Below are 25,569 nucleotides of genomic sequence, written 5' to 3'. Positions count from 1 at the left end.
CTTCCTATTGCTTAAATTCAATAATAATAATAATAATTGACAGTTTATTACAAGAGAAACAAAATTTAAATACAAAAACAAGACAACCAACAAGCCCCGTACTGGTCGTTACAATAAAAATGTTTGTATATGTTAAAATTTATTATAACGAAATTCTTTTACAATTCAATTGAAATATTGAATGTGAATAATTGAAATATTTTCAAACCAATTCCAGCTGCCAAAAATGAGACCAAATAATTCTCAACTTTAAACTTCCTTTCGAGTTTCACGCAGTTTCTTAGAAGATAAAATTCATTTCAAGAATTTTTTTTTGATTTTTACAAGCGGTTTCTTGATTTTATTAAACGGAAGTAATTATATAATGTGATTGGTATAGATTTGATTTCGTTTTAGCGATTTTTGATTTTATAAAACGGCTAATTTTATTAATGGCTGGTACTGTATTTGTTAATTTTGCGTTCACATGCGTGTAGCTTAAAGCGGAGAGAGAGTGTGTGTGTGTGTGTGTTTCTCATTCTGAACCCAAGGACCACTGAAATTTCTTAAACAATTGGACAGACCACTTATTCCTGCAGTACATAGACTTAACGAACATATGTGTATATCATTAATATTAGTTGCGTACAATTGAATAATTTTCATTAAACAATGTAAAAGATGCCTAGTGAAAAATATGTGCAAAAATACGAAAGAAATTAGCTACAGAGAGTTTCTAATAGAAATTATTCTTACAACGGAAAAGAAAAGTATTTTGTGCATCAGTGTCATCTACATACGCATGGGACACCGGGAGCCTCGAGTGCAGAAGGAGGGGGCTCACACATAAAAATTATGTTCGGTAAAAATTCTTCGACAAAAAGCATGTAAATAGGTAGGCAGGGATTTTTAACCACGTTAAGGAGCCCGGAAAAATCATTCTGCCTCACGGTGCTCTTAAGACCGTCTTGTGTTGCATGTGATTAAGAACCTTACTTGAGTATGATTTGTTCGATCATTTCACCAATACTGGTTCATCAAGTAACAATGCTTTTTTTAGCGATCGTAATATTGCATCAATCTCTTTTTTTTTCAATATAAGATACATCAACAACTGAACTCTACAGAGGTTTAATGGGAAAAAAGATAACAAAGGTTAATGTGCTAAATAAGACCTAAATAATAACTAGAGACGGCCTCATATACGTATGTACAAGTGGGTGTGTATGTATGTACACAGCAAATTCAGTAGAGTCACACGTGAGTAATTCTCTTGAAATGTGTTCCTATTTTATTGTCTGCGTGTCTGGGCCATAATCATGATCCAAAGATGATCCACAAACAGTTTGACCACAATCGTAATCTTCTGAATGAGATCTACACAAACAATCATCAGATAAAGATCATCATCTATTAACGGATCGTTGCGATTGCGTTTAGAAAAACACCTGGAAATATGGGAAAATGATTTGTATCTATAGACCGGTTGTTCTATCGCACCACTTCTGGATCAGCACGGAAACTGATGGAAAAGCAGAGAAAAAAACAATGGAAACGCGGCTGTAGAAACTACTCCTGACAATGACAGAGCATCAATGCAAACATTATCTTCTTCAGATGGATAATACTCATGTGTATGATTCGTGGTAATTACGTTACTGTAAACTTTCTAAATTTCGACTTGATTTCGTTGATACTGCTATAATCAGTGGCATATTTGCAGGGAGATAAGCGGGAACCTAAATTGCTGCCCAGGGAAGCAATTTCGGTGAGGGATGGGGGGGGGGGGCAAATTTGAGGAATGCGTGGTCAAAAAGACGGGGTGCCACGAGAAAAAAATATGCTCCAAAGGGGTCCATTGACCTAGAGAGTGTGCAAGCATGGAAATGACTAAAAGAGCGACGTAGTGTGTGTACGAGCATGCAAATGGCGAATGAGTGACATAGAAAGCGAAGTAAACATTCACCTAGAGAGTTTGTGCGCATGGGACTGACTAAAAGAGTGACTTAGAGCAGTGGTACTCAACCTGGGGCTATGTGGCCCCCCTTGTGGTCCTGGGATATTCTAGGGAGCCACGGGAGAAAATCAGAAGAAAGATGATCCACGACAGGTGGTGAAGGGAGTCATAGAGAGCTGTGAAGAAAGCAGCTTTAAAAGTGAAACATGGTTGAAAAATATTACTACTTTCAGAATCCATCATATCCATCCATAGAACCCCGGGCATCTTAATCCTTGGATCTATGTGGGCATGACCCGTGTCTTCATGTCTATAATGGAGGGAGGGGGACTGCACTATATGGGATCTGGTACTATGATTTTCATGTGAAAGCTGTTATTTCCAGCTAAGTATGGAGGACTGCCAGAGCAACGGTTGAAGTGTTGGGAGGGTCGATTTACCGTGCAGAGGTTCGTTGGATCGTCCCGTATTTTACACAGACCGTTTTTTACCATATAATTTGACTCCTGAGAGAGATGATAATCCCCCATTTGAATCCGTGCCTATAGCCAGGAGTCCATAGATTGATCTGATTTATTAAAATTTCATTCATAATAAAAAAATAGAAAGTATCTCACTCTTGGATGAGGGTAGAGCGGGCCCTGGATAGGACCGGGGAGCCACGAGAAAAAACGTGTTCTATAGGGGGGCCACGAGCTGAAAAAGGTTAAGAAACACTGACTTAGAGCATGTGTGAGCATGGAAATGACCAAAGGACCAGGTCAGTGAACGAAAAAAAGAGTGACCAAGAGGGTGTGCAAGCATATAAGTGACAAAAGTAGAGACAAGCGTATTTACAGGAGGGAGGCAAAGCGCGTTAGAGCACAGGGCGGCGAATTTGAGAACTGAGTGGCCAAGAAAATTAATGGAATGAGAGAAGGCCGGGAAAATTTATACGCTTTTGCCCAGAGAGTGACGAACTAGGTCAGTGAGTGACCCAGAGTGTGTGCAAGCATTCAAATGGCCAAAAGAGTGACATAGAAATCGAGGAAATAAGCAACCAAAAGAGTAACTTAGAGAGTTTGTGAGCATGGGACTGACCAAAAGAGTGAGTTTGTGAGCATGGGACTGACCAAAAGAGTGAGCTTGTGAGCATGGGACTGACCAAAAGAGTGAGTTTGTGAGCATGGGACTGACCAAAAGAGTGAGTTTGTGAGCATGGAACTGACCAAAAGAGTGACCTAGAGAGTTTGTGAGCCTGGGAATGACCTACAGACGGAGGCGGATTTAACGGCGGGAGCGGCCCCGAAAAACACAAATTTCACACTTTCTATAATTTAGGGGGCCCAATATTTTCTTTTGCGCCCGGGGCCCCGACCAACTTTAATACGCCACTGCGCTTAACGTATTTGTGTTGTCAGAGTTTTGCTGATGCTCCCCAAAGCAGAATAAGCCAAAATCAGCGATATACGTCACAGAACAATCTCGGTAAGAATTTTAAGAATGGAACTCATTTGCATAGAAAGCACTATTAAGAGAATTTTTACAGCAGAATATTTTCAATCACCGCAGGGTTCATTGCAGAACAATGCAAACCATTCTGCTTCTGGGCTTGTGCTGCCATCTGTTTTCCGTATTTTGAAATGAAGATAGTTACTGCTTAAATTTTTCATGTTATGAAAGTATTGTGTTGAATAGGTCTGCCTCATCTCTGCAGAGAAGTGTTACTCTACACCATTCTTTGGCACCAGTGTCAGCATGACTCATCGTGAGGATCCAGGTTTGAACCCCATTGCGGCACAGTGGTGGTCGGCTGATGTTGGATTTCTATAGTTTTCCAACGCGAACGCGAGCCGGCATCCCATTTGAATTCCATGTTTCCTTGAACATGACAGACTTTCAACATGATACTTACGTAACGAAAAAAATTTGAGCATTTATCTTCTTTATTTCAAAATATGGGACAGAGACGGCAGCACCATCAAGAACTCGAAACAAATACAACTCCAACAACAAAAATACGTAAGGGCCACGCAAATGCATACACTCATACAGCACTTTCCTGCATGTACCGATTCATTGAAAAATTCCACAGTGGAATGTGTACGAGGTGCATGTATGGTTAAGAAGAAGTAGTGTCATCATGAGCTGTTAGCTGAGTCAGGTCAGACTGGAAATTGCAAGGTCCCGTTCAGCACATATAGTATACACTCCAAGGAAGGATCAATGTGCTTCTGTAGTATAGTGGTTAGCGCACTCGCCCGTATTGCGAGGGGACGGTAATTCCGCTTAGAGAATATTCTAAATTTTTCTACCAAAATTCATCTTGCACATTGCAGGATTCCCAATAAGCTGAAAAATCAGGGAGATGAAAATCGGTGGGAGAGAGTTAGGGAAAATGTAAAATAATCAAGGAAAAGTTTTGTGAAGGGGAAAAAAACTGAAAACATCTGGAAGGTTAAGATTGTATAAATCAGGATATTCACTATATATTTTTATTCTGGAGTTTTTGCCAGGGAAATTTTTGAGTTGTTCAGGGAAAATCAGGGAAATTTTTGAGTATTGTCAGGGAAAGTGAGGGAAAAAATTTTGAGTAAGGGGAAGTCGGGGATAATTTTTGAGTTTTGGTCAGGCGTCAGGAAAATGATCAAGCAGATTTTTTCAGGAATCCTACATTTTGCCGAATTCTTTCGCACTTTTATGTAAGAAATACAGTGAAACCTCGCTACAACGGTACTCGATATAAGAATAGAATCCCTCTAAATCCTAGTAAACAAATAAAAAATCTCTAGTAAATCCTCACTCGTGTAAAACCAATATTTTTTCTTAGTCCATAGAGTATCGTTTTATCGAGGTTTAGCTATTCTTAGCACAATATATTCGAGAGAAACGTGCTTGATACTACAGGTGGTTTTTCTCCGAAATCGCTCAACATGTCACAGTTTCACAGGTGGATGAATACGGTGTCCATTAAAAGTCTCTCTATGCATCTCTATATTTGTATTATGGACTATTATACTTGTAGTAGATGTAGTAATGCAGGGGGGGGGGGGAACTCACTCGACCATGTAATTACAATATAAAGAGTCGGTCGAAATCAGAGAGAGTGTGTGTGTGTGTGTGGGGTATTCGTTTCATCTCCGTAACCAAGTAATTTCATGCGTAGGTGATTTTTTTAATAACTCTAATATTCATGTGTGAATTTGCATTGATTATATTAGTAGTTATTTTCTTTTTCTCGGAAAGATGAAATTCATAGAAACTTGGGTATTGATTTTCCGGTAGTGCCTTTGATGACGTGATTTCTATACTGAAGGCTTTTCCCTGTATTTCATGGGATTTACTAGCCCATTAGAAAATTTGTAGATGACCCGTGGTGGGTTATAACAATACCTTCTAAAGAAGGTCTGCTCTAGAAGGTATTGGTTATAACCGGGGAATTCGTGATTTTTCCCTTCTTACCTATTTCCTTTCGGTAAGAAGGGAAAAATCACGAAGGCCCCGGTATCACCCATAGTTTTCCAACCTTTTTATGTCCCATCGCTCCCTTCTTCAGAAATTTTTTTTCTCCCAATCGCCCCCCCCCCCCAACGCAATCTAACTCATAGGATCCTATGTTATACCCGTAGCTTCTATCGCCCCTCCCCTGGAACTTTCCATCGCCCACGTTGAGAATCACTGGTATAACCAGAGGGCGGATTTACGGCTTTGTTTCCTTCGGCTGCACCAATTTTGCCACCCTTTCTCCGATTCTAGTCTAATTTATTTGGCCACTCATTCCTCAAATTCGCCACCCTGTGCTCTAACGCGCTTTGTCTCACTCCTGTAAATACGGCTGTGTCGCTACTTTGGTCACTGTTCAAGTCACTCTTTTTGGTCACTCCCATACTTGCATTGATCACTCTTTTGGTCTCTCACTTGGTCTGTAGGCAGTGGCGTATTAAAGTCGGTCGGAGCCCCGGGCGCAAAAGAAAATGATGCCCCCCCCCCTAAATTAGAAAACGTGTGAAGTTTGTGTTTTTCGGGGGCCCTTCAGAAGTCCAGGCGCCACATATTTTTTTCATTTACACTCAGAACACTCATTCCATCGAGTACCGATTCGTTAGAAATTCCGCAGAGGAATGTGCACGAGCTGCATGCACAGTTATAAGTAGTAGCAGTGCAGAGTGACATTGTCTCCTTGCGCGTCATTCCCATCATCATCTTCACATTATGTCCAGTTCTTCTACACTTTTCATGAGTAGTGACGTCGTCTCTCTCTACATTAAAGCGTTAACCAAATTGCATTACATTTACTCAAGCGTACACTGACGCTTTACGCCAGTGATTCTGAACCGTTGGAAACCGGCGACCTGGTTGATTTCTATTTGTGACTACTACTACTTAACTGTCCATGCACCTCGTACACATTCCTCTACGGAATCTCTAACGAATCGACACATGTCGGAATGTGTGTTCTGGGTGTATGTGTGGCCCTAACGTATTTATGTTGTCGAGCTGCGCTTGTTTCGTGTTCATGCTGCCATCTGTATTCCATTTTCTGAAGTAAAGATGGAAATGCTTTAATTTTCATGTTATGTCGTCAGTATCGTGTTGTAGGTCTGCCTGCTCTCTGCGGAGAGACTTTTTCAAACGGGAGCAGAAGGCCTCCACACGAAGATCGTGGCGTCACCGAAGAAGGTCGTCTCACCTATAGCCATTGGATATACTACAAAAAAGGGGTAAAGATGGCGCATGAGTCGGCCTACTATATCCAATGGCTATAAGTGAGATGACCTTCTTTAGTGACATCACGAGCTTCGCGCGGAGCCCTTCTATTATAGATGGTGTGTTGCCACTACTTCCTAAATTCTTCACAGCTATATTAGTACAATATAGGAGATAATGACGCGGTACAGCAGTCAACCGGCCTACAACGATACAATTATTCAATCATTACACTTCACTCATAGTTAGAAAAATTGATGGCAGATGGCACTACATGCAACAAGCATTACACAGAAACAAACTTCACGTCAGGTTCACTGCACATACACACACATCCCAACATGTACCAATTCGTTAGAAATTACGCAGAGGAATAGGGACGAGGTGCATGTGTGGTTCAGTAGTGGTACAGCAGTTGAGAAAATCTGCTTTACGCAGCACCATCCGAGCCACCGTGAAAGTTGCCACAGGTTCCAGGTTAGAGCCGGGGGGAAGAATGTAGATAAAAAGATATTTTCTATAACGAGCTTGAGGTGATCACCGATAGACGGCGACTTCGTTTCCAACCCAACTCGTTACCGGCAGTAAATTGCGATATGGCCGGAGTTGGTGTGTGTGATGAATCTGGTTTACGCAGCTCACAACGACGCCATGCAATCGCGATCGGTCATCAAAAAGCTCCTTGAAATTCCAGGCTGGCCTATGCACCGTTGTTGAGCAAAAGTGTGACGTCATTATTATCGCTACAGCCAGTGTTACACATCCTGATTTTTTTTTCAATGTTTCCGAGACATCACTTGGAGTGGCAAACCTGCTATTAGCTCAAAAATGGATGACAAGCCCGCTCTACTCCATATGCGCCTTAGGGGTCATCATACATACACTACTGATTTTTGAAGACCGATTTCAGAAACAAATACTCACGTGCCACCTGAAGACATCTCAACACGTTTTCGCAGTACCGTATTTTACGGATTCAGTAGCCCCTCTACGAATGAATATTGAATCACACATATGCACCACTACCATAACAGAAAAATAAAGATCCCAATCATACTTACATTCAAACGTGAAAGTTCCAAGCGTCCTTTGAGGCAATTGTGAGCCAAATTGAGATACTCCAATTCACTCATCACATTCCCCGACGGAAATTTCGCAGTCGTTATCTTGTTTTTCCTGACGTCTAGTCTTTTCAGGGACGGTATCATCCACAACGAAGATGGAATTTCTTCGAGATGGTTGTTGGACATGGTAAGTGTGGTGAGAGATGCTGCCATTGAACTCCATCGCATTGCTGGTAGGACTCTGATGTGATTGAAATCAGCGTGAAATCGCCTTAGCCTTCAGGAGAGAGCACGGAACAAAATATAAAATGATAAACGATATTTTCTTCGGATATACTCAAATTTAATTTAATAATTTCATAATCACTTCAGATTCAATCTCTCGTACTTTTGGTCTCTTATGGAGCTACAGAGAAAACGGTGCCACATAACAAGATTGGTTATTTACACGAGTAGTCCTTTCATACCATGTAATTAGAATACTCACAAGTGTTTAGTGCATCTCTTAGGCCGGAATTACACTTACAAAATTTAACCAAAAAGCATGTCGGTCGAGCGAATGTAATCCCGGCCTTAGGCCGGTAATACGCTCCAAAATTTTATGAAAGTGTTCTTTTATAAAACGGGGAAAATGCACCCAATATGCATATTGGTCATATTCGAGCAAATGCAAACCATATAGGCTTAATGTTTTTTTTTCTCTAAAATATCTTTTATCGAACTTTTATGGTGTAATCCGGCCTTACAGCCCAATGACCATTAAAATTTCGTCGTCGATTCAAATTTTTAATTTCTGTCCACGGGGTGATTCTGTACACTTCAGGGGCAGTGACAAAACATCACTAAAATAAACCTTTTTTTTTCTGCCAAAAAAGGGTACAGTTTTGCTCGCCAAGCTTAAAAACTGCATGTTTGCATTCTCGGAAATACGTGAGAAAAAACTAAAGTTCAAATTATCACTCCAAGTTCCTAGGATGAATATTTCATAGGAGGAATATATTTTAACACTCTATAGTTAACTCCCATGAAAAACGTACTAAAAATTTTTTTCTACAAATACAGATGTAAATGGGTGCTGTTAGCATATTTCCGGCCTAATCAACTTTTTGTAAAATATGTCAATTTATAAGGGGATAATACAAAAAATACCCAAAATCTGCACTCAAGTCACCTCAGTTTACGGTATCAGAGAAATGTGTGCGCGCGTGTTTCTGATGTTACATCCGATTTAAAAAAATTTTAATTCATTACCTCCCCCCTCTCGAAATCTAGTCTAAGAAACTAAAACTTTCAGAAGGTTTCGGTGCGAAAAATAGCAATGGGAAGTATCGAACCATAAACACCTAATTTAAAATCTAATTTAAAGCAGGAATCGAAAGATCGCCGTCCGTTTCAGTCACCTTTCGTGGAGAGAGGGGGAAAAAACATTCTCGTAATTACAGACATAAAAGAGCCAGAAAAAATGTCTAGCATTGGATGACTGTGCGGTCAGTGCGTGTTTAATTACAGTAATTCACCGACTCGTGCAGTTTGGATGATGCTACGGTTTCGCTAGTATCCAGGCCAGAAAGTGCCAGCAAACAAATAAATTACGCTTCCCTACCTGCCGTTTCTAAACCGATATCGGACTTTCCCGTGTGTCAATATAAAAACCTCTAACCTCTGTTCACTCAGGCACTTTTCAACAGCAGCATAACGTAGATATTTATCACACAGTATGTGTTACGTATTTACATCGGAATAAATCTCGTAAGACACCAACGAAAACGACCGGAAGAAAAAAGAAGGTGCGAGATGCAATGAATAATAATGACTAGTGCTGAATAATACATTGAGGAGTGAATCTCATTTCATTTTTTATTTTTATTTTACATACGTATATTGTATCTCTACTATTGTTTCCGCGAAACAAAAGCCTAGTCCAGAGAAAATTGCTCGCAAAAAATAAAAACTTTCTATTTCTATACAAAGACGTGAGAAAAGTATACATCCATATAAATTCATGACTTTCTTGGAAGTCAACGGACTTCACATCAGAAACAATGGCGATTCACCAAGGACCAGCCATTTTCTTTTCTTTTCTTGATTATGGGCAAGATTACGACTAACGACTTCACATCCAATTGTATGTGTGCGTGTGTTTTTCTAACACAAACAAACAAAAATGATTATTCAATATTACGACAACGCCATTTTTTTTTAGGTCACTAAGCACTCTTACAATGCATTTTTCCCCCAAGAGAAACAAGTATCATTTCCATATAGAAGTAAAAAACGCATACTAGTACTTTCCTTATACAATATCAGATTTAAATTCCCTGTTTGAGACGACACTTACATAAAATTTAGTGCACGTCATATCAGTGGTAGCGGGTGACTTGACTGTTGTCACGGGCTCCAAGAGACTAGAGAAATTACTTCGTTATAACGAAATTTCGTTATAAAGGAATTCCAGGTTTCTGCATTGTTCCTATGTAAACTTATATGGGGGGGGGGGGAATTAGAAGATTGATCGTTAAAACGAGATTTTCGTTATAACGGTATTCGTTAAAATGAGATTCCGCTGTATTAGAAAAATCAAGAAAAGTTTGAAAGATAATGTTTGGCTTTCCTGAAATTATCAAAAACAAATTTAAAATCTGAAGTGAAATTTATACTTCCCTGTCGTTGTAAGGTAGCCATAGCTCTCCAATCTCAACATAAGAAGACTGACCAAGGGACTGACCCAAGGGGCCTAGGATTAACCTTGTATTTACTATGCTATAGATTTACTACATAGGGAGCTCGTAAAAAATTCTGCGGCCTGAAATAATTATAGTCACGATCATCATAATAAAACTTACACGTTATGAAAGTAATTTTTAGCCCTGATTTCAGAAAAGAAGAAAATTCAAGAAATTTTCATAGAGAGTATGAAGAAGCAGGACATTGTCATAAAAATTTAGGAACTGCCAAAATCAGGAGAATGCCCCGTAAAATACGGGTCGTGTCTCCACCCTTCATAAATTAGTTTCTGGCCTGCAGACAGAAAAGGTTATATACCCACTGATCTACTGGGAAAGTACTCATCACATTTTCATAACGCAATGTATGGAAATTCGTTTACCCTTTATTTGGCAATGTTGCTCTCAAAAGCAACGCGATTTTCTTACACTGTATTTTTCGAGTAAAAGCATGGTATATTTTGAGCTCGTTTCGGTATTGATGATTGTTTCAAAGCAACTCCTTAAACATTCGATTTTTAATTGTGAGCTGTTTATGCAGTTTCTATAATTACCAGCAGAATGGCTCAAAGATACACGTGTCTCCAATTTCTTGACAAGCCCAGCAAGAACGATTTTTGACCCTTGCATTACGGAGGGAATTATGTGTAAAGGAAACATTTTTTTTGCTGAGCATCGTTCAACAATGATAGTAAGTTGGCAAACAATGAATGACATTTTTATGCTATTCAAATCTTTGTAAATCACCTAAATACCGTGTGTACGCTGAAGCGCACAACATCCCATACTTTTTTTTAAATATTGGCAATAAATGGAAACAGATATTTTCTGAATATTATGCCGAGGTGAGTACGGAAGGGAAAAGTCATCTGGTCTCCGTAAGGACTCGACCTCAGGCCCTCTTGCAAACCGGCCAAGAGAGCTGCCTATTTTTCTCTCTACCGTCCCACCTAAGAGCCATTTGAGTTAAGAGAGGGCACTAGTGCCTCTACTTCAGCGCCTCGCGATACAGTGCGTGAAAAAAAAAAAGGCAGGGTCGTGTCTTTAGTGGTGTAGATAGTAGCATGCTTGCTCGGTTTGCAAGAGGGCCTAGGTTCGAGTCCCGGCGGAGACCAGATGACTTTTCTTTCCAAGTTCACCTCGAAATACCTAACATTCGGAAATTATGTTTCCTTAATATACATATAGGACTGAGAAAAAATTGTCTATTGACAATAATTTTTTTTTTGTCGTGTAATAGCATTAAGGGTACCTAATTTGCTAATATATAACCCCCTCAAAAAAATTTTTCTGCTGGATATTTCAATGCTTATAAATTAAAGGGTTAAACGCCAATTTGCAAGTGATAGGTCGGTCTTGTTGGGAATGATGATCGCTACGATGATAGTATTTCTCCATTCTTCTCTGAATATCACTTCACTGTGATCTCTGATTTAATGTGGAAGAACTCGTGTTTTTAAAGTCTCCTTTACCCTGATTTACCAGAACTGTGACTCTCATTTTCATCTCATCATCAATGCTTTTCATTAAGGGATGAAAAGGATATGCCAAATCACGTGTGGAAGGAACTTGATTACAGAGTTGAGATGTTTGCAGAATCCCCCCCTGAAGGGTGTTGTGAATTTTCCTATGTAGTTTTAAAATTCTTCGATCATATACCGAATAATAAATTCATAAAATCACTCCACTCATTTGTAAAAGCTTTGTACTCAGGCATCTTGCATTTCCAAATCATTGGATCACTACCGTAGCGATGAAAATGGTATCTTGAAATTTTTTGGCAACAAAAAAAAGGATAAAATTTGGCTCACTGACTATTTAAGAATAGTGATGGAACTTGGATGAAAGCTGAAGATTAACTAGGGGGAAAGAGAAGAAAAAAAAAAGGATTATATAAAGAAAAATTCATTGAGCATAAACTAGGAAGTTGAAGGATATCGTGGTAACACTTTTGCTTCTCCCTACTCACCTCTTTATAATGTGAACTCAATGGCCTGTGTCCAGCTATGTAATGGTGCAGACAAAAACAGATTAACAATAAAGAAAATGCCACCCAAACCAATTTAGTTAGATAACTTTGTTTTTATTCAAGTACTTACTTGCTTGGGATGTTTTCGGGAACATCTTCCAGTTCATTTCCACTGAGGCTCAACACTTCGAGTTCAACCAGGCCATCCAGGAAGCTTGGCCAACTCTTAAGCTCGTTGCAGGACAAATTGAGACCCTTCAAGCGTTTCAACTCGCCGAAACAGCGCTTAAGCTCCTCGCTGTCTGCGGGAATAACGCGGCCGAGGCAGTTGTTACTGAAATCGAGAACTCGGAGTGAATCGCATCTCCAGATGTGTTCCGGAATGTGCGTCATGTCCCTGCCGCAGAACTTGATCTGTTCGGCCCGGTTGTCATGGTTGGACGAGGGTGAAGTGAGGCTTCTTTCGTGGGACCCTTCCCCGATAAGTCTGGGGACATTCTGTGTCTCGTTCAAGATGGTCATCCTTTGCCTTGATATTCACCAGTAATCCTTATCCTGTTTTATTCGGCTGTGTGTCTTCGAGTCTCATTTTCACAGCTTTCTTCAAAACATAGATATGCTATACAAATATATTAAACATTTTCTTTCAACTTACATTATATAGCCAGACATAAAAAAGTTAAACACTAAAACAATAAGCACTAAAGAAAATCATTAAAAACTCTATAGAAATAATGAATTGATTAATATACGCAAGCCCGCGTTTAAATTACTTCTAACGATATTCTGAGCAAGCTCACTCATGTTACATCAAACGTGAATGAGGACGACGTAGTTAAAAGATTCTAGGCGAATAATAAGTATGAAGAAACCACCTGCTAGATGCTGCTGGTACCTTTCACATCGTTCCCATTATCTCACGTATCCACACACATTCAAGGTGGGGGTTCCGGAACTTTCATGATTATCAATTGTGTGTATGCAACATGGGGGGGGGGAAATAATTACTACATCCATCTTCTTTACCCACCCCCAACAGCTTCGAATCACGTGTAACCAATACATATCACGGAAAAAGATTTTCTGCAGTTTTCTGCATCGGGGACAGAATTTTTCTTTCAGTGAAACTGGAACCGTGTGAACAACATAAATTTATACTATTATTATATTTAAGTATCATATGTCTATGTAAAACCTGGAATGTGTTGTAGATGTAGAAACTGTAACATAAGCTGTAAAACATTAAAAAATTAACAAAAACTTGGAAATAATTGGAAATAATAAAATTTTTAACCAAAGAATATTGGTTGTTAAATCAGTCCAACACGATATGTATTGGGAGATGATACTTCCACAGTCCACAACACATTAAAAAAAAGAGGCTTTCCTGGACGTTAATGCCAAGAAGAAAGGAAAGTTTGTTGTCTCCGCCAGGAATCAAACCCTGATCCTCTTGCAATCCTAGCGAGCAGTTTTGACCCACATACCACAGATGCACAACCATTTCTTTTCTATATTAAGCATAATAACGTGATGCACTGAGTAGAGACATAATAGTCTTCCTTAACACAGCGATAATCACCTTCACGAACATGACAAGTTCATCTCAGTATTAATATCCAAATACAGTAAAACCACTCTTTTGCGGACACTGGTGGAACAAAAAAAATTCGTCCGTAAATGAATGGTGGCCGTTAACCAGGGGTTTGAAATGCATACTTTTATTATACAAGAGGGAAAATTATTATTTGGTCGTAAAAGAGGGGTGACCGCATATGAGGATTGTCTGTTAAGAGGGGTTTTATTATACTCACTTTCCTTGATTTATTGTAGGCAGAGAAAATAACATCTCTCTCCCCCATCTGGGGGGGGGGGGGGGGACGCCATCGCTGACTTACGGAAGGCTACTTTGTCTCTACTCGGTGCATCATGCTACTGTGCATGCTATAAGGAAAGTCGTCTATATATTCTTACAATCCAAGCAATATATATTCTAGAAACCTTGCAATATACCTATACAAGTTAGTGCACTTGCTTGGATTGCAAGAGAACCAGAGTGATTTCCAGCGAGAGACAACAAACTTTGCTTTTTAAAGTACGTTGCGGCCACTTATATACAGAAATTCTTTTTCTTTGCGGACCTAAATACTATTCTATCTTTATGGGTGCAGCACTCCACGAATCACGGCTTTCAGCTCACTTTTCAAATAGGTTTTTAGGTGCACACACACACACACTTCCGATACAACTCACTTACCCCTGAAAGGAGGTAAAACGGTTGTGAATTGCCCACAATGGCGATAGACTGGGGTTGTTCTCGGTTTAGAAGAAGAAAAAAGTCACTTCTGATAGATTTTCGAGAGAGAGAAATACCACGAAAGATATTTGGGATAAAAACACGTGATTCAAGGAACATATACAGACAGCGCTATCCGTTTTTTTGTCTTTGAGGTAAATGAAATTTAATTAGAAAAAATGTCTGAACAGCATTTTTGATTAATTTCCTTCCCAATAGTAGGCGGAACAATTTAAGGAAACAAAAATGAGCAAAACGGTTCTCGATGTCCGTTAAGATTTTCGAAGAGCATTCGAGTTATTGTAAGCGATAGCGTAGCCCATCTCAATCGATATCCGATAGGCTACATCCAAATAGGCCAGAGCACGTTTCATCGAGGTCACCAAGGTTACTTCAAACCAAAAAAAATAATAATAATAACAATAAAAGAAAGAAAATCGATTTCTTTTCATTGATTGGTGAGGGAAAAAAATCTTGTAAGGTGCCTGTGATAAGTAAAATAAAAAAAAAATGCAGAAAAATAATCCCCCACCACCCTGTCTTTTTTCAATGCTCTAACGACAGTTTTAGATTTCACTTGGTGGTCTTAGTATGGCACGTGAAAACTGATATATACGGAGAGAACACTTTGGCAAGGTTCATCCAGGTATGAACTTACTTATACTACATATCGATTCAAAAACACGATATTTTTAGCTTCTTCCTACTTCGTTTTTCAAGCATCCGTTCAGGAGCATGAAATTATATTCGACAAAAACATTCTCAAAACAAAAAATAAATTGTATTGGACATGCATCTATGCCATACTCGGCGAATGTCAATATGAGCAAAATGCCTGACAGCCGATTGGCCAGCGTACCAATCTCTCTTTGTTTGTAAGAGGGTCTGCTTTCGAATCCATCTGGTTTGGAAAGGGATATACAGAGAAATGCCTATATATAACGATACTCAAGGACTGGAGATACGTATCTTTTCAAGATTTTATCTTTATAGATAGAGTATGTATTTGTGCATGCTGTTAGGAATGACATAAATCAACCTTATCGTATTTTCTTGATTTAATGCATCTGAAATCCTCTGGAAGTCCTATTAGATACGAAAATAGAAGAATTTTAAAATAGATAGCAATTTTCAAATACGAATTCAAGATTGAATACCAGAATAAGACGAATCTCATCGTTCATTAAAAGCTAAGTTTATTCATTTAGTAAAGTAAAGTTTCAGTAAGTTGAACTATTTTAAGATGATTAAATCCTGTGATTCATGTGGCCCCTATATTTCAAATATCTCAAAATGTTTTTTATATTTCCAAATCAAAATATATCAAAATGAGATTATCTATCTATTTTTCATTAAATACCAATTTTTTCTCATCAATTCTGAAATTATTTTTCTATCAAATATGAATTTCTATAAGTTATGAAATTATTTTTTCATATGTGGCTCTTCGAGCTTTTTGCCACCGATTATTTTAAGAAAATAGTAGGGGAAACTGTTGTACCTCGTCCATAATAAACCTTGAAACACTTGAACTAGTTTTAATATTTAATAGTATTGCATTTTAGCTGATGTTTTTGGAGAGTAAGAGATTAGAAATACACATAACCTCACAACTAAGTGTTGTTTCAGCTCTTTTTCTGTGACCTTGACAGAGATTTTGTAAGCAAGCACGTTTTAGTAACAAAATTGTGCGCTTGTTTTTGCCGTGTTTCTCCTCAACATTGCAAGTTTAGTGAACTATATTGCAGTAACTGAAATGTATGCAATCACCCGATGCACCATACGAAGTGCTCAATCATACCACCAAGCACTGTGAATAAAGTTGTTAATGTTTTCGCTAACGGTAGAACATCATCTACCTTGAAACAAAAAAAGATCGTGTACCTTGGAATAGCATCAAAATTGAAAATTTTCTAGTTTGCCTTAAAAAATACTCACCTTACACTAATTTTTAATACTTATTCATTTGCGTTTAAATACAATTTATATTTAAAATTGTAGTTGTATACTTCTCGGCTTCCAAAATTTCAGCTACCCCCATTTCTTCTCTTCCCACTCCCCTTTGGTCATTTCCTAGTCGAATTTGTTGGGGAAAAAACAAATTTTACAAAAATAAAAATAATCAAAGTAGGACGCTTTGAACAAAAACTTTTACCAAGTGAATGTCCTTAGGAGGAAGAGGAGGGCGAGAAAATATTTTATTGTTCACAGATGTTGTATCTCTGATGAAATCACTAGCATCAAAGGAATTGACAGAACTAAATATTTAAAAACATTAAATAAATAAATTAATTAAATTTTACTTTCAACAAGCATAATATAGAATAATTATGCATTCCGTCTACATAAATACACGTTCCTAAATCCATCATTGTTGCTTTTGTGCATTAATAATCACATTTGCGTCATTATTTTGATATTTTTGATTTATATATACATTATTTATATTGAAAAAATACTCATTACATTATTTTTACAGTAATATTTGTATTATTTTGTCTTTGTAATTTTACCCTGTTTCAAAGTACAACATTACATGTTTCAAGGTACAAGACCCCTTGTTGTACTTTCAGGTGACCGGAGCCCAAACATTTTTTGGCAATATTGATTTCATATATTTCGGGAGTGAAAATTCGCATCCAATCCAGGGTCGTAACTGGGGGGCGGGGGGGGGGGCAACTGCCCCGGGGGGCGGAAATATTTAGGGGGCGGCAGTTTTAGGTGGGAACAAAGAATACCATTAGAAAATTATCAAATTTTAAAGCTGTGGGGGCGGCAAAATAATGTTTGCCTCGGGCGGCTGAGTCATGTATCTCCCGGGCGGCAAAAATCCTAGTTACGGCCCTGTGATCCAAACAGAATTTAAAAATTGCTGAAAAACACCTTGAAGCAGTTCTAGAATTATTTCCAAAATAATTCTTAAATAATTACAGAATCATTGAAAGAAATAATTACAGAATCATTAAAGGAAATGATTACAGAATCATTAAAAGAAATAATTACAGAATCATTAAAAGAAATAATTACAGAATCATTAAAAGAAATAATTACAGAATCATTAAAAGAAATAATTACAGAATGGATGAAAATTCATCAATTATGGAATAAATAATTCCAGAATAAATAAAAGTTTCAATCATTTGGGCCACCCCCCCCCCCCCCCGTTCAGCTCTGTTGGCCCGTTCGTTAAGAGGCCGTAAATCAAGTCCTCGTGAATTTGGATATCATTTTACAATTCTAAATATATACCCACGGGATGCATGGGGAAAGTTCTAATTTGTCCACCAACGTCTGAAAGATTGAAGACCCCCCTGCTGTAAACCTTAACGCTCCCTGCCATGCATATTTAAATGACATCCACTCCAATGTTTCATTATTGCACGAGAAAGCTGAATTTCAAATATAGACTTCAACATTAAAAATATGAAAAATATTCCCCAAGTTATTATTCGATATCATCAGCAGTTACGCGTTTTAGAGTGAGTTCAATGACGATCAACTACTTACCAATTCACGGAAATAAGGTTCCTCTGCGCGCACGGATTTAATCTCCTGAATGTGTGAAAGATAGTTGGTATACTCCGTGAAATACGAAGATAACACAATCACCTATTTTCAAGAGGACTCTGAAGGTGGTTACCTCAGGAACCGAGAGAAAAACAAAACCTCCAAGTTCATCTATTATTCAAACACGAATACACAAAGAGGCGAGAGCGAAAATAAAAAGGAAACCCAAGCAGCGTCCACTACGATGAAATAATACTGCGCGGTCCACGTGCAGAATCACGACTCAGCTGGAATAAATAGCAGTACAACTGGTCTTCAAGAAAAAACAAGCAGGTGGCGAAGTTGTGAAAAAGAAGGGCAGCAACAACTCTCGCATCGCATACAATTGAAGTCACTCATGCGAAGGAGAAAGCAAGCCACAACCTGATGATGGTGGTGGTGGTCTTTCTTTTGAGTTCGATGCTCGCTTCGTGTGTATGAGTTTCATCCAATTAATATTTCAAGGAGGGGGTTCGATTCCCGTAATAACTCGCCTATTTCTCTCTGTCTTTATTATTCTTTCTTCCTCTCCCGTCACTTCCCGTTCGTTATTTTCTTCTTCGAAAGCATCAACTTATTCTATTGTGTGTCCAGTCCTCGATTCATATATTGTGGTAATTGGCGAAGTATAATAATCCGAAGAAAACGTGTGTGAAAGCATATACTGAAAAGATGAAAACGAGCTTTCGGACGGCGTTAACGATTTGGCGTTTTCGTAAATCCTCAACTGGTAATAACTGATTCGGTAATCAGTTGAAATGGATCATTGATGCGATTCGTTTTGTTTCATTCGGTGGTTATATTCCGCCACCAGTCTGTGAGATTACCATTTGTCTTGAAAGAGATGAAAAGGTTAAAAAATATGTATAAAATGATCTTCGAATCGATAAGGAAAGTTTTTTAGCAGCCCCCCCCCCCTTTTTAAAAAGGGGACTGTTAAAAAATTAATCAAACTGGTCTCGAAGCGTAGCCATAGCCAATATCTAGTAAACGGACGAAAATGTTCACTAGTATATTAGTTGAGTTTAAGAAGCTAAACTCAACTAATATGCTTCTAACTAATATCTTCAACTGAGCTAAAGAAATATTTTTGCTAAATTCTCTAATATGATTGTTTAACACATACGATGCACCAATAAATTCTTAATAATGTTTTTCCCAACAACATTTCCCCCCCCCCCAACAAGTTTATAAAAATATTTTCCTAACATGAGTTTTTCAAATGGTGAGTTTTTCTGTTTTCCCAACAAAAAGTTGCCAACAATTTTTTTTACAACAATGAGTTTTTTTTAAATATTTTCCCAATGTGTTTACAACTATGTTTTCCCAACGAAAATTTGTCAACAATGTTTTTCCAACAAGTTTTAAACTATGTTTTCCCAACAAGATGTTTTAAACTATGTTTTCCCAATAAGAAGTTCCAACAATGTTTTCACACAATTGGTCACATTGTAACGCACTGAAAATACTTAGTGCAGTTTAGCTAAGTGCTAAGTTCAACTCCTTATATTTTTCTGCAATTTTTCCCATGCACAAAATCTAGAAATAGAGCAGTTTTCTTTCTGCACTGTATCTAGGTATTAAGTTCAAGTCTATATTTACCTCCAAAGCTCTTCTATACTTCTTTTAATTACGAATTTTACCATATATCAGTAACATGCATACCATTTAGCAAGTTAATTTTACTTCAATATCATTGCAGTTATGTAAAGAGAAAACGAATTTTAAATTTTTTTATTTAAATCAATGATTTTTCAAAGAAATCACCCCAATCAAGATTTAATTAATTTTGATTAATGATTTAAATCACTTGATCACAAGCTGATTTAAATCAGCCTACCCTAGGGGTGTAAACAAATAAAATAATTATCTGGACCCCCCGATTGACTACAGTTCTATCAGCCTCCCTCATTTGCTTGCCGTGAATATATATACAACCCTTATATGCCTTCTATAGGCAGTGAAACCACGAAAAACGGTGCTCTTCGGATTGAGAAAAATATCGTTGTATTAGAGGGGTTATTCTTATATCGGGAGGCGGCATTATCATCAGATGCGTTCAAATTTATGCTGTTGTTGACATCGCTTGAGTTGACGTTGTTTAGTAGCCCCTACAAAATGCATTTGTAAGTATTTATACTCAGCAAAAAATTCTAATTTATTAGTTGATGAATAAAAGGATGAGGGACATAGACTTGGTTGAAGGGGTGCAGAGAAGAGCTACGCGTGTCCTTATTGGCACACAGGGCTTGAGTTATGAAGAAAGACTTCATTTTTTGAATATGTTTACATTGGATGAACGCAGGTGTCGAGGAGATATGATCGAAGTGTTCAAAATTTTCAATGGGATGGATAGGATGGACCATGAACTTTTAGTACACCGCCAATCGACTGCTTTTACAAGGGGACACCAGTATCGATTGGTGAGGGACAATGCAAGGTTATGGTGTCGCAGGGAATTTTTCTCCAATAGGGTTGTTAATAAATGGAATAGCTTACCCCTGGAGGTAGTAAATTGTAACACAATTGACACGTTTAAAAAGAAATACGATAAACATGTTGGGGTAAATCGAAAAGCTATCCATTCTTAGAATAAGACAACCATAAGTATTCTTTATGGGCATTGTATAATATTTTATCATGTGTATATATTGTTTATAATTTGTGTTAATTACATTTTTAATTGGGTTGCTGTATTTTTGAAACATATGACAACCATATTTTTATGGGCATCTTTTTATCAGCCACCTCGTTGGGCATTTTGCCTGTTGTGGCGTTGTATTTGCATTTGTATTTGTATTTGTAAAACTCTGTTGGTTGTTTCACACTATAATTTTACTACTTTGCCGCATAACATTTTCATGTACTACACAGAAAGTAGCTTCACTGCAACTCCATTAACAACTTTCGGAGAGAAAGGGCAGATACTGCAAAATGCCTTAATGTTATTAACTCTTTCAGACCCCAGCATTCATTTTTTGGAATTTTCAAAATGTTTTTGCATTTTTGATACTCAAAAAATGCATTGAAAACATCATCAAATACTTATTTTTTATTTTTTTTATATTTTTTTTGTGTGTAGAAATGATTTCTTTCGTTCAGTTTTTTTTCCAGCCAACACAATGCAGGGTATATTTATCTTCAGATACTATTTTTTACAAAATTTTATTGCAAGTAAGTTTTATGTAATAAATCACACTTTTCCCGGAGGCACTTCTTAGTGGACGCCACCTTAAAAACCCAGTGAAAGTTGCTTATGTTAAAAAGCAACAGAGGGATCTATCGTTATATCGAGTATTGTAGTAGCGAGGTTTCATTATATATACCCTCTTTATTCTCAGATATATATAGTACCTATAAAAACTTCCAAGAAGTAAGAAATGTGAGAAAATACGAACATGTATAACATCTTTTATATCTTATATGAATTTCATACCGAATCTTCAACTGAATCAACAGACCCTGGTGCCACAAATGTGTGGTTTACTTTTTTCTTACTGTAGAATTTTTTCTTTTAACCTCAGGGAGGTTATTGAATTAAAGGTCTTGAATTAAAGATTGCGTAAGTTTTGAGTTAGAAATATGGTGAATATGATCTTCGGGAGCTTTCATCAAGAGGCAACACTTTCGGTGAGTTGAACTTTCGGTGGGTTTTTAAGGTGGCTTCCACGAGAAAGTGCCTCCGGGAAAGATGTGATTTATTACATAAAATTTAGCAATAAAATTTTGTAAAAAATAGTATCTGACGATAAATATATACCCTGCATTATGTTGGCTATATATATATTGGAGTATCAATAGTGATGGGCTTGACCAAACACGTCAACCGTTTTTTCAAGCTGACCCCAAAGGAAAAATAAGGTAAGAGATTAAAAAAAGAAGCAGCGCTTTAATTAAAATGAGACCAGTGACCTCATTCTAGTCAGGTGTGACCACAAGATTAGCCACGAGGAAAACAAATTACCGCATGAGTCCGAAATGTTTAAAAACATCCTAATGATGGCGGCGGCATGTACAAGGTTAATTAACATGTGATGATACAGAAGATTTTCTCGATTTAACAAATTTTACTTAAAATGCATGTACTTTTTTTTCCCGCCTTTTCGAACCAATATTCATCCTATCCTCTCAGTTTTATACTGTTCTTATATCACGAGATGTCTACTGCACTGGTTTAGCAGTGATTGTAGATGGAAGTGAATTCATTCGGAATTTTCTCTCGATCCTTGCCATAATAGCTTCCCTCGATGATGTCATAAACGTCTAGGGTACACCTCATGTTGACCTTCCTCATATGGAAAAAAAAGGGAATGAAATGACCTTGCTCAACTTAGCGTAGCCGTCAAGGTCTGCGATCTGAGCAAACAAACAAAGGATGAGATACTATTCAGAGAGAGAGAGAGAGAAAACACAGAGAGGATTCGAATTTATATAACTTGAACACATAAGCGTGCCGGGTTCAAAAAACTTCTCTATCAAACATTAATTGTGCTATATAAAGACTTACACATATACACTTACACAAAGAAGTAAAAATTGGTGCTTTTGACATCTGACATAAAAAAAAACTTTCTAAAATTTCTAATAATTAAAATAACGACTACTAAACCACTCGCGCACCTCGGAACATTCCTTTCTTTGGTGAATGGTACACGTATGTATGTCGGAAGGTATTGTGTTTATGAGTGTCTAAGGGCCGTATTCACCGACATGGTTTAAACCTGTAGTTACAATTTTTGGATAAGAGATCAACATAGATTGGTTAAAACCCTGAATTTAACCAATCCGTGTCGATCTCTTATCAAAAAATTGTGACTATAGTTTAAACCATGTCGGTGAATACGGCCCTAAGGTGTGCATATATATAATGTTATCACAAAAATTAGAAACTTTGCCTGGTTTTAATTTATACAAAAATTGCCAAGTTTTCAAGACAAATAAATTCAATTGGTCGACCATTCGACCAATTGAATTTGGGGGGGGGGGTGTCTGTAAGAACGTGACAATCACAAAAAAATTGCTCTGGAATAGCCTATTCCAGTTCCCCTCCCCCCTCCCAGGCCTTTTTACGTCTGCGAATCAGAAAAAAATAGTTGCATATTGAGAAATGATTCGCGAACCGTCTCAAGAGCAAAGACAGAAACAAAAACCAATATAGAGACGATATTTTATTCAATTTAATCTAAAATTATGCAGTGATGACATGAATTGTGCGAAATTTTTCGCGGAACGGTAAGAAATGCTCCGCGAACTAATGGTGGAAGAACATTCGCCCATGTTATTTTGAACTGAGCAATGGTAGAAATGTCGCCCACAGACATGGGCGTTTTAAGAGCATCATGGGCCTCCGGGCGAATTGATTTTTCTGAAATCCGTACCTGGCAAATAACGATTTCTTACCAATTTACATCCTTAATCCCGAAAAATCTTAATTTTGAGAAATCTAATTATCATGAGCCCCCTACATGCTCTGGTGGACCTGGGCATCAAGACGGCACTCTCTGTGTCCATAGACTCCCCTGGTACAATAACGATGAGAAATCAAGATACGACTCAAGACCATAACTTTACAGAAGGAAAGATTTTATATTAAATGTCACGCATCCTTGTTTCAAATCGTTACTATTGATGAATCGTGAGTTGGAGACTTTAAACTGCAGTCAAACGAGTAAAAAGTTATCGTCCCTTTGGTCACATAAAATTCAATGAACACAATAAAAGGTCGAGCTAAGGATTACTTTTAACTTATGGTAGCAGATAAATCATCGTAATCGCAATCGATAGAGTTCCATGTGGAATAAGTGAGATGGCAACGTATTCCCAGAAACCCAAATTTTATAACACTCGCTCACAATAAAGCACAAAATACGACGTGACTGATGGGCTTTCATGCAATACCTCACTAGAAATGGTTAAATAATATACAGGGTCTGTATATTATTTAATGCCTGTAAGTGCAAGCACGGCCTTTATCTCATCAACCGTCCGTTGTAGAGGTACGATTCCAGTTTAAAAAAATGCTCAACAGGCGTTCTAAAATTATCTTATATCAGTTTTGAGAGTGAAAATACAGTGTGTAACAAAATAAAAAAAATCGAAATTTTTAAACGCTCCCCCCTGTGTTCTAATTTCTAATTAGAAAGTTGTCCTGTATCTCCCGAGGCCATAAAAAAAGGCAATATCCGCAGAGATATTCGAATTCGAAAAATGGATGAAATTTGGGAAAGGCGGGTAAAGTGGGTTTTTCCGCATTTAACGCTGTTCTTTCCCAAATTTCATCCATTTTTCGAATTCGAATATCTCTGCGAATATTGCCCTTTTTTGGCCTCGGGAGATACGGGACAACTTTCTAATTAGAAATTAGAACACAGGGGGACCGTTTAAAAATTTCGATTTTTTTTTTAATTTTGTTACACACTGTATTTTCACTCTCAAAACTGGTACAGGGTAATTTATGAACGCCCGTTGAGTATTCTTTAAACTGGAATCATACCTCTACGACGGACGGTTGATGAGATAAAGGCCGTGCTAGCACTTACAGGACACCCTGTATATAATAATAAATACCTTTTTAATGTGCTGTTGCTCTCTTCACGTCCAAATGCAAGAAGTTTGGTAGTGGCAATTAAAATTTTAGGGAGCTGAGGGAAGCCATTACAACTGCTACTCAAACACACATGCACCCGTGGCCCCCAACAAGGGTAGGGCTGAGAACTCCAACCCTGGGGCCCGAGATGATTCTCATCATTTTTTTTGTTTTTTCACGCTATAAACTTACTATAGAAGGGGCCCCGCCAAAAATCCCAGTCTAGGGGCTCTGCTGCAAGATGTTGGGGACATGCATACACCTAGTATAAACATTTCTCTGTGAAAAATCAGAAGGTGATATTTTTATACTATAAATGCATGATTGCTCTACGTTATAACGTAGTTTTATTGTATGTATCTTCTTGTAGAATCTGTCTAACACAGTTTGAAACACCATAATATAACCACCGAGGAAATTACGAACTTGAACATGAAAAATTCTGATATAATGCGAACGTATGCGTATATTCACGTATAATGCGAACTGTCATTTCGTAATGAATTTCGACTTACATAGTGGATTAAAACAAAAAATAAAAATTTAAAAAAATTATTAATTATTATTATTTATTAATAGCGTTATTGCACAACCAATGCATTACAATCTCTGTATGTGTAGCACGACATACTCTTTTAATTATTATTCTTTTTTACGCACGCACATGAATACATCACAATTTCGGACAAACTCTTTCGGGTACGACATAGTAAGAAGAGAAAAAAGAAAGAGGACTCTTGGGAAAAGAGAAGCGTAGAAACGG

The 25,569-nt window shown here is 37.7% G+C and overlaps 1 protein-coding gene across 2 annotated transcripts in view; it reads right to left on the bottom strand.

Moving 5' to 3' along the window:
- Phlpp (PH domain leucine-rich repeat protein phosphatase) overlaps window positions 1-25,569 on the bottom strand; it is a 50,584-nt gene that overhangs the window by 15,518 nt on the left and 9,497 nt on the right. The window contains exons 1-3 of one of the 2 annotated variants that reach the window (XM_089253396.1): window positions 18,182-18,466; window positions 12,509-12,997; window positions 7,684-7,963 (exon numbers count right to left, since the gene is read on the bottom strand). In XM_089253396.1, the coding sequence (XP_089109522.1) occupies window positions 7,684-7,963; window positions 12,509-12,900 (672 nt within the window). In that variant the 5' untranslated portion in view covers window positions 12,901-12,997; window positions 18,182-18,466. Of the gene's footprint in view, window positions 1-7,683; window positions 7,964-12,508; window positions 12,998-18,181; window positions 18,467-25,569 lie in introns of those variants that run through there. The other variant, XM_089253463.1, reaches the window with a different exon arrangement.

Source organism: Pholcus phalangioides, unplaced genomic scaffold, assembly GCF_987345545.1.
Source record: "Pholcus phalangioides strain wild (caught in Gottingen) unplaced genomic scaffold, Ppha-v1.0 ptg000001l_1, whole genome shotgun sequence".
Lineage (NCBI taxonomy): Eukaryota > Metazoa > Arthropoda > Arachnida > Araneae > Pholcidae > Pholcus > Pholcus phalangioides.
The sequence above is the reverse complement of the archived record's forward strand: the minus strand, read 5'-3'. Positions and strand labels throughout refer to the sequence as shown.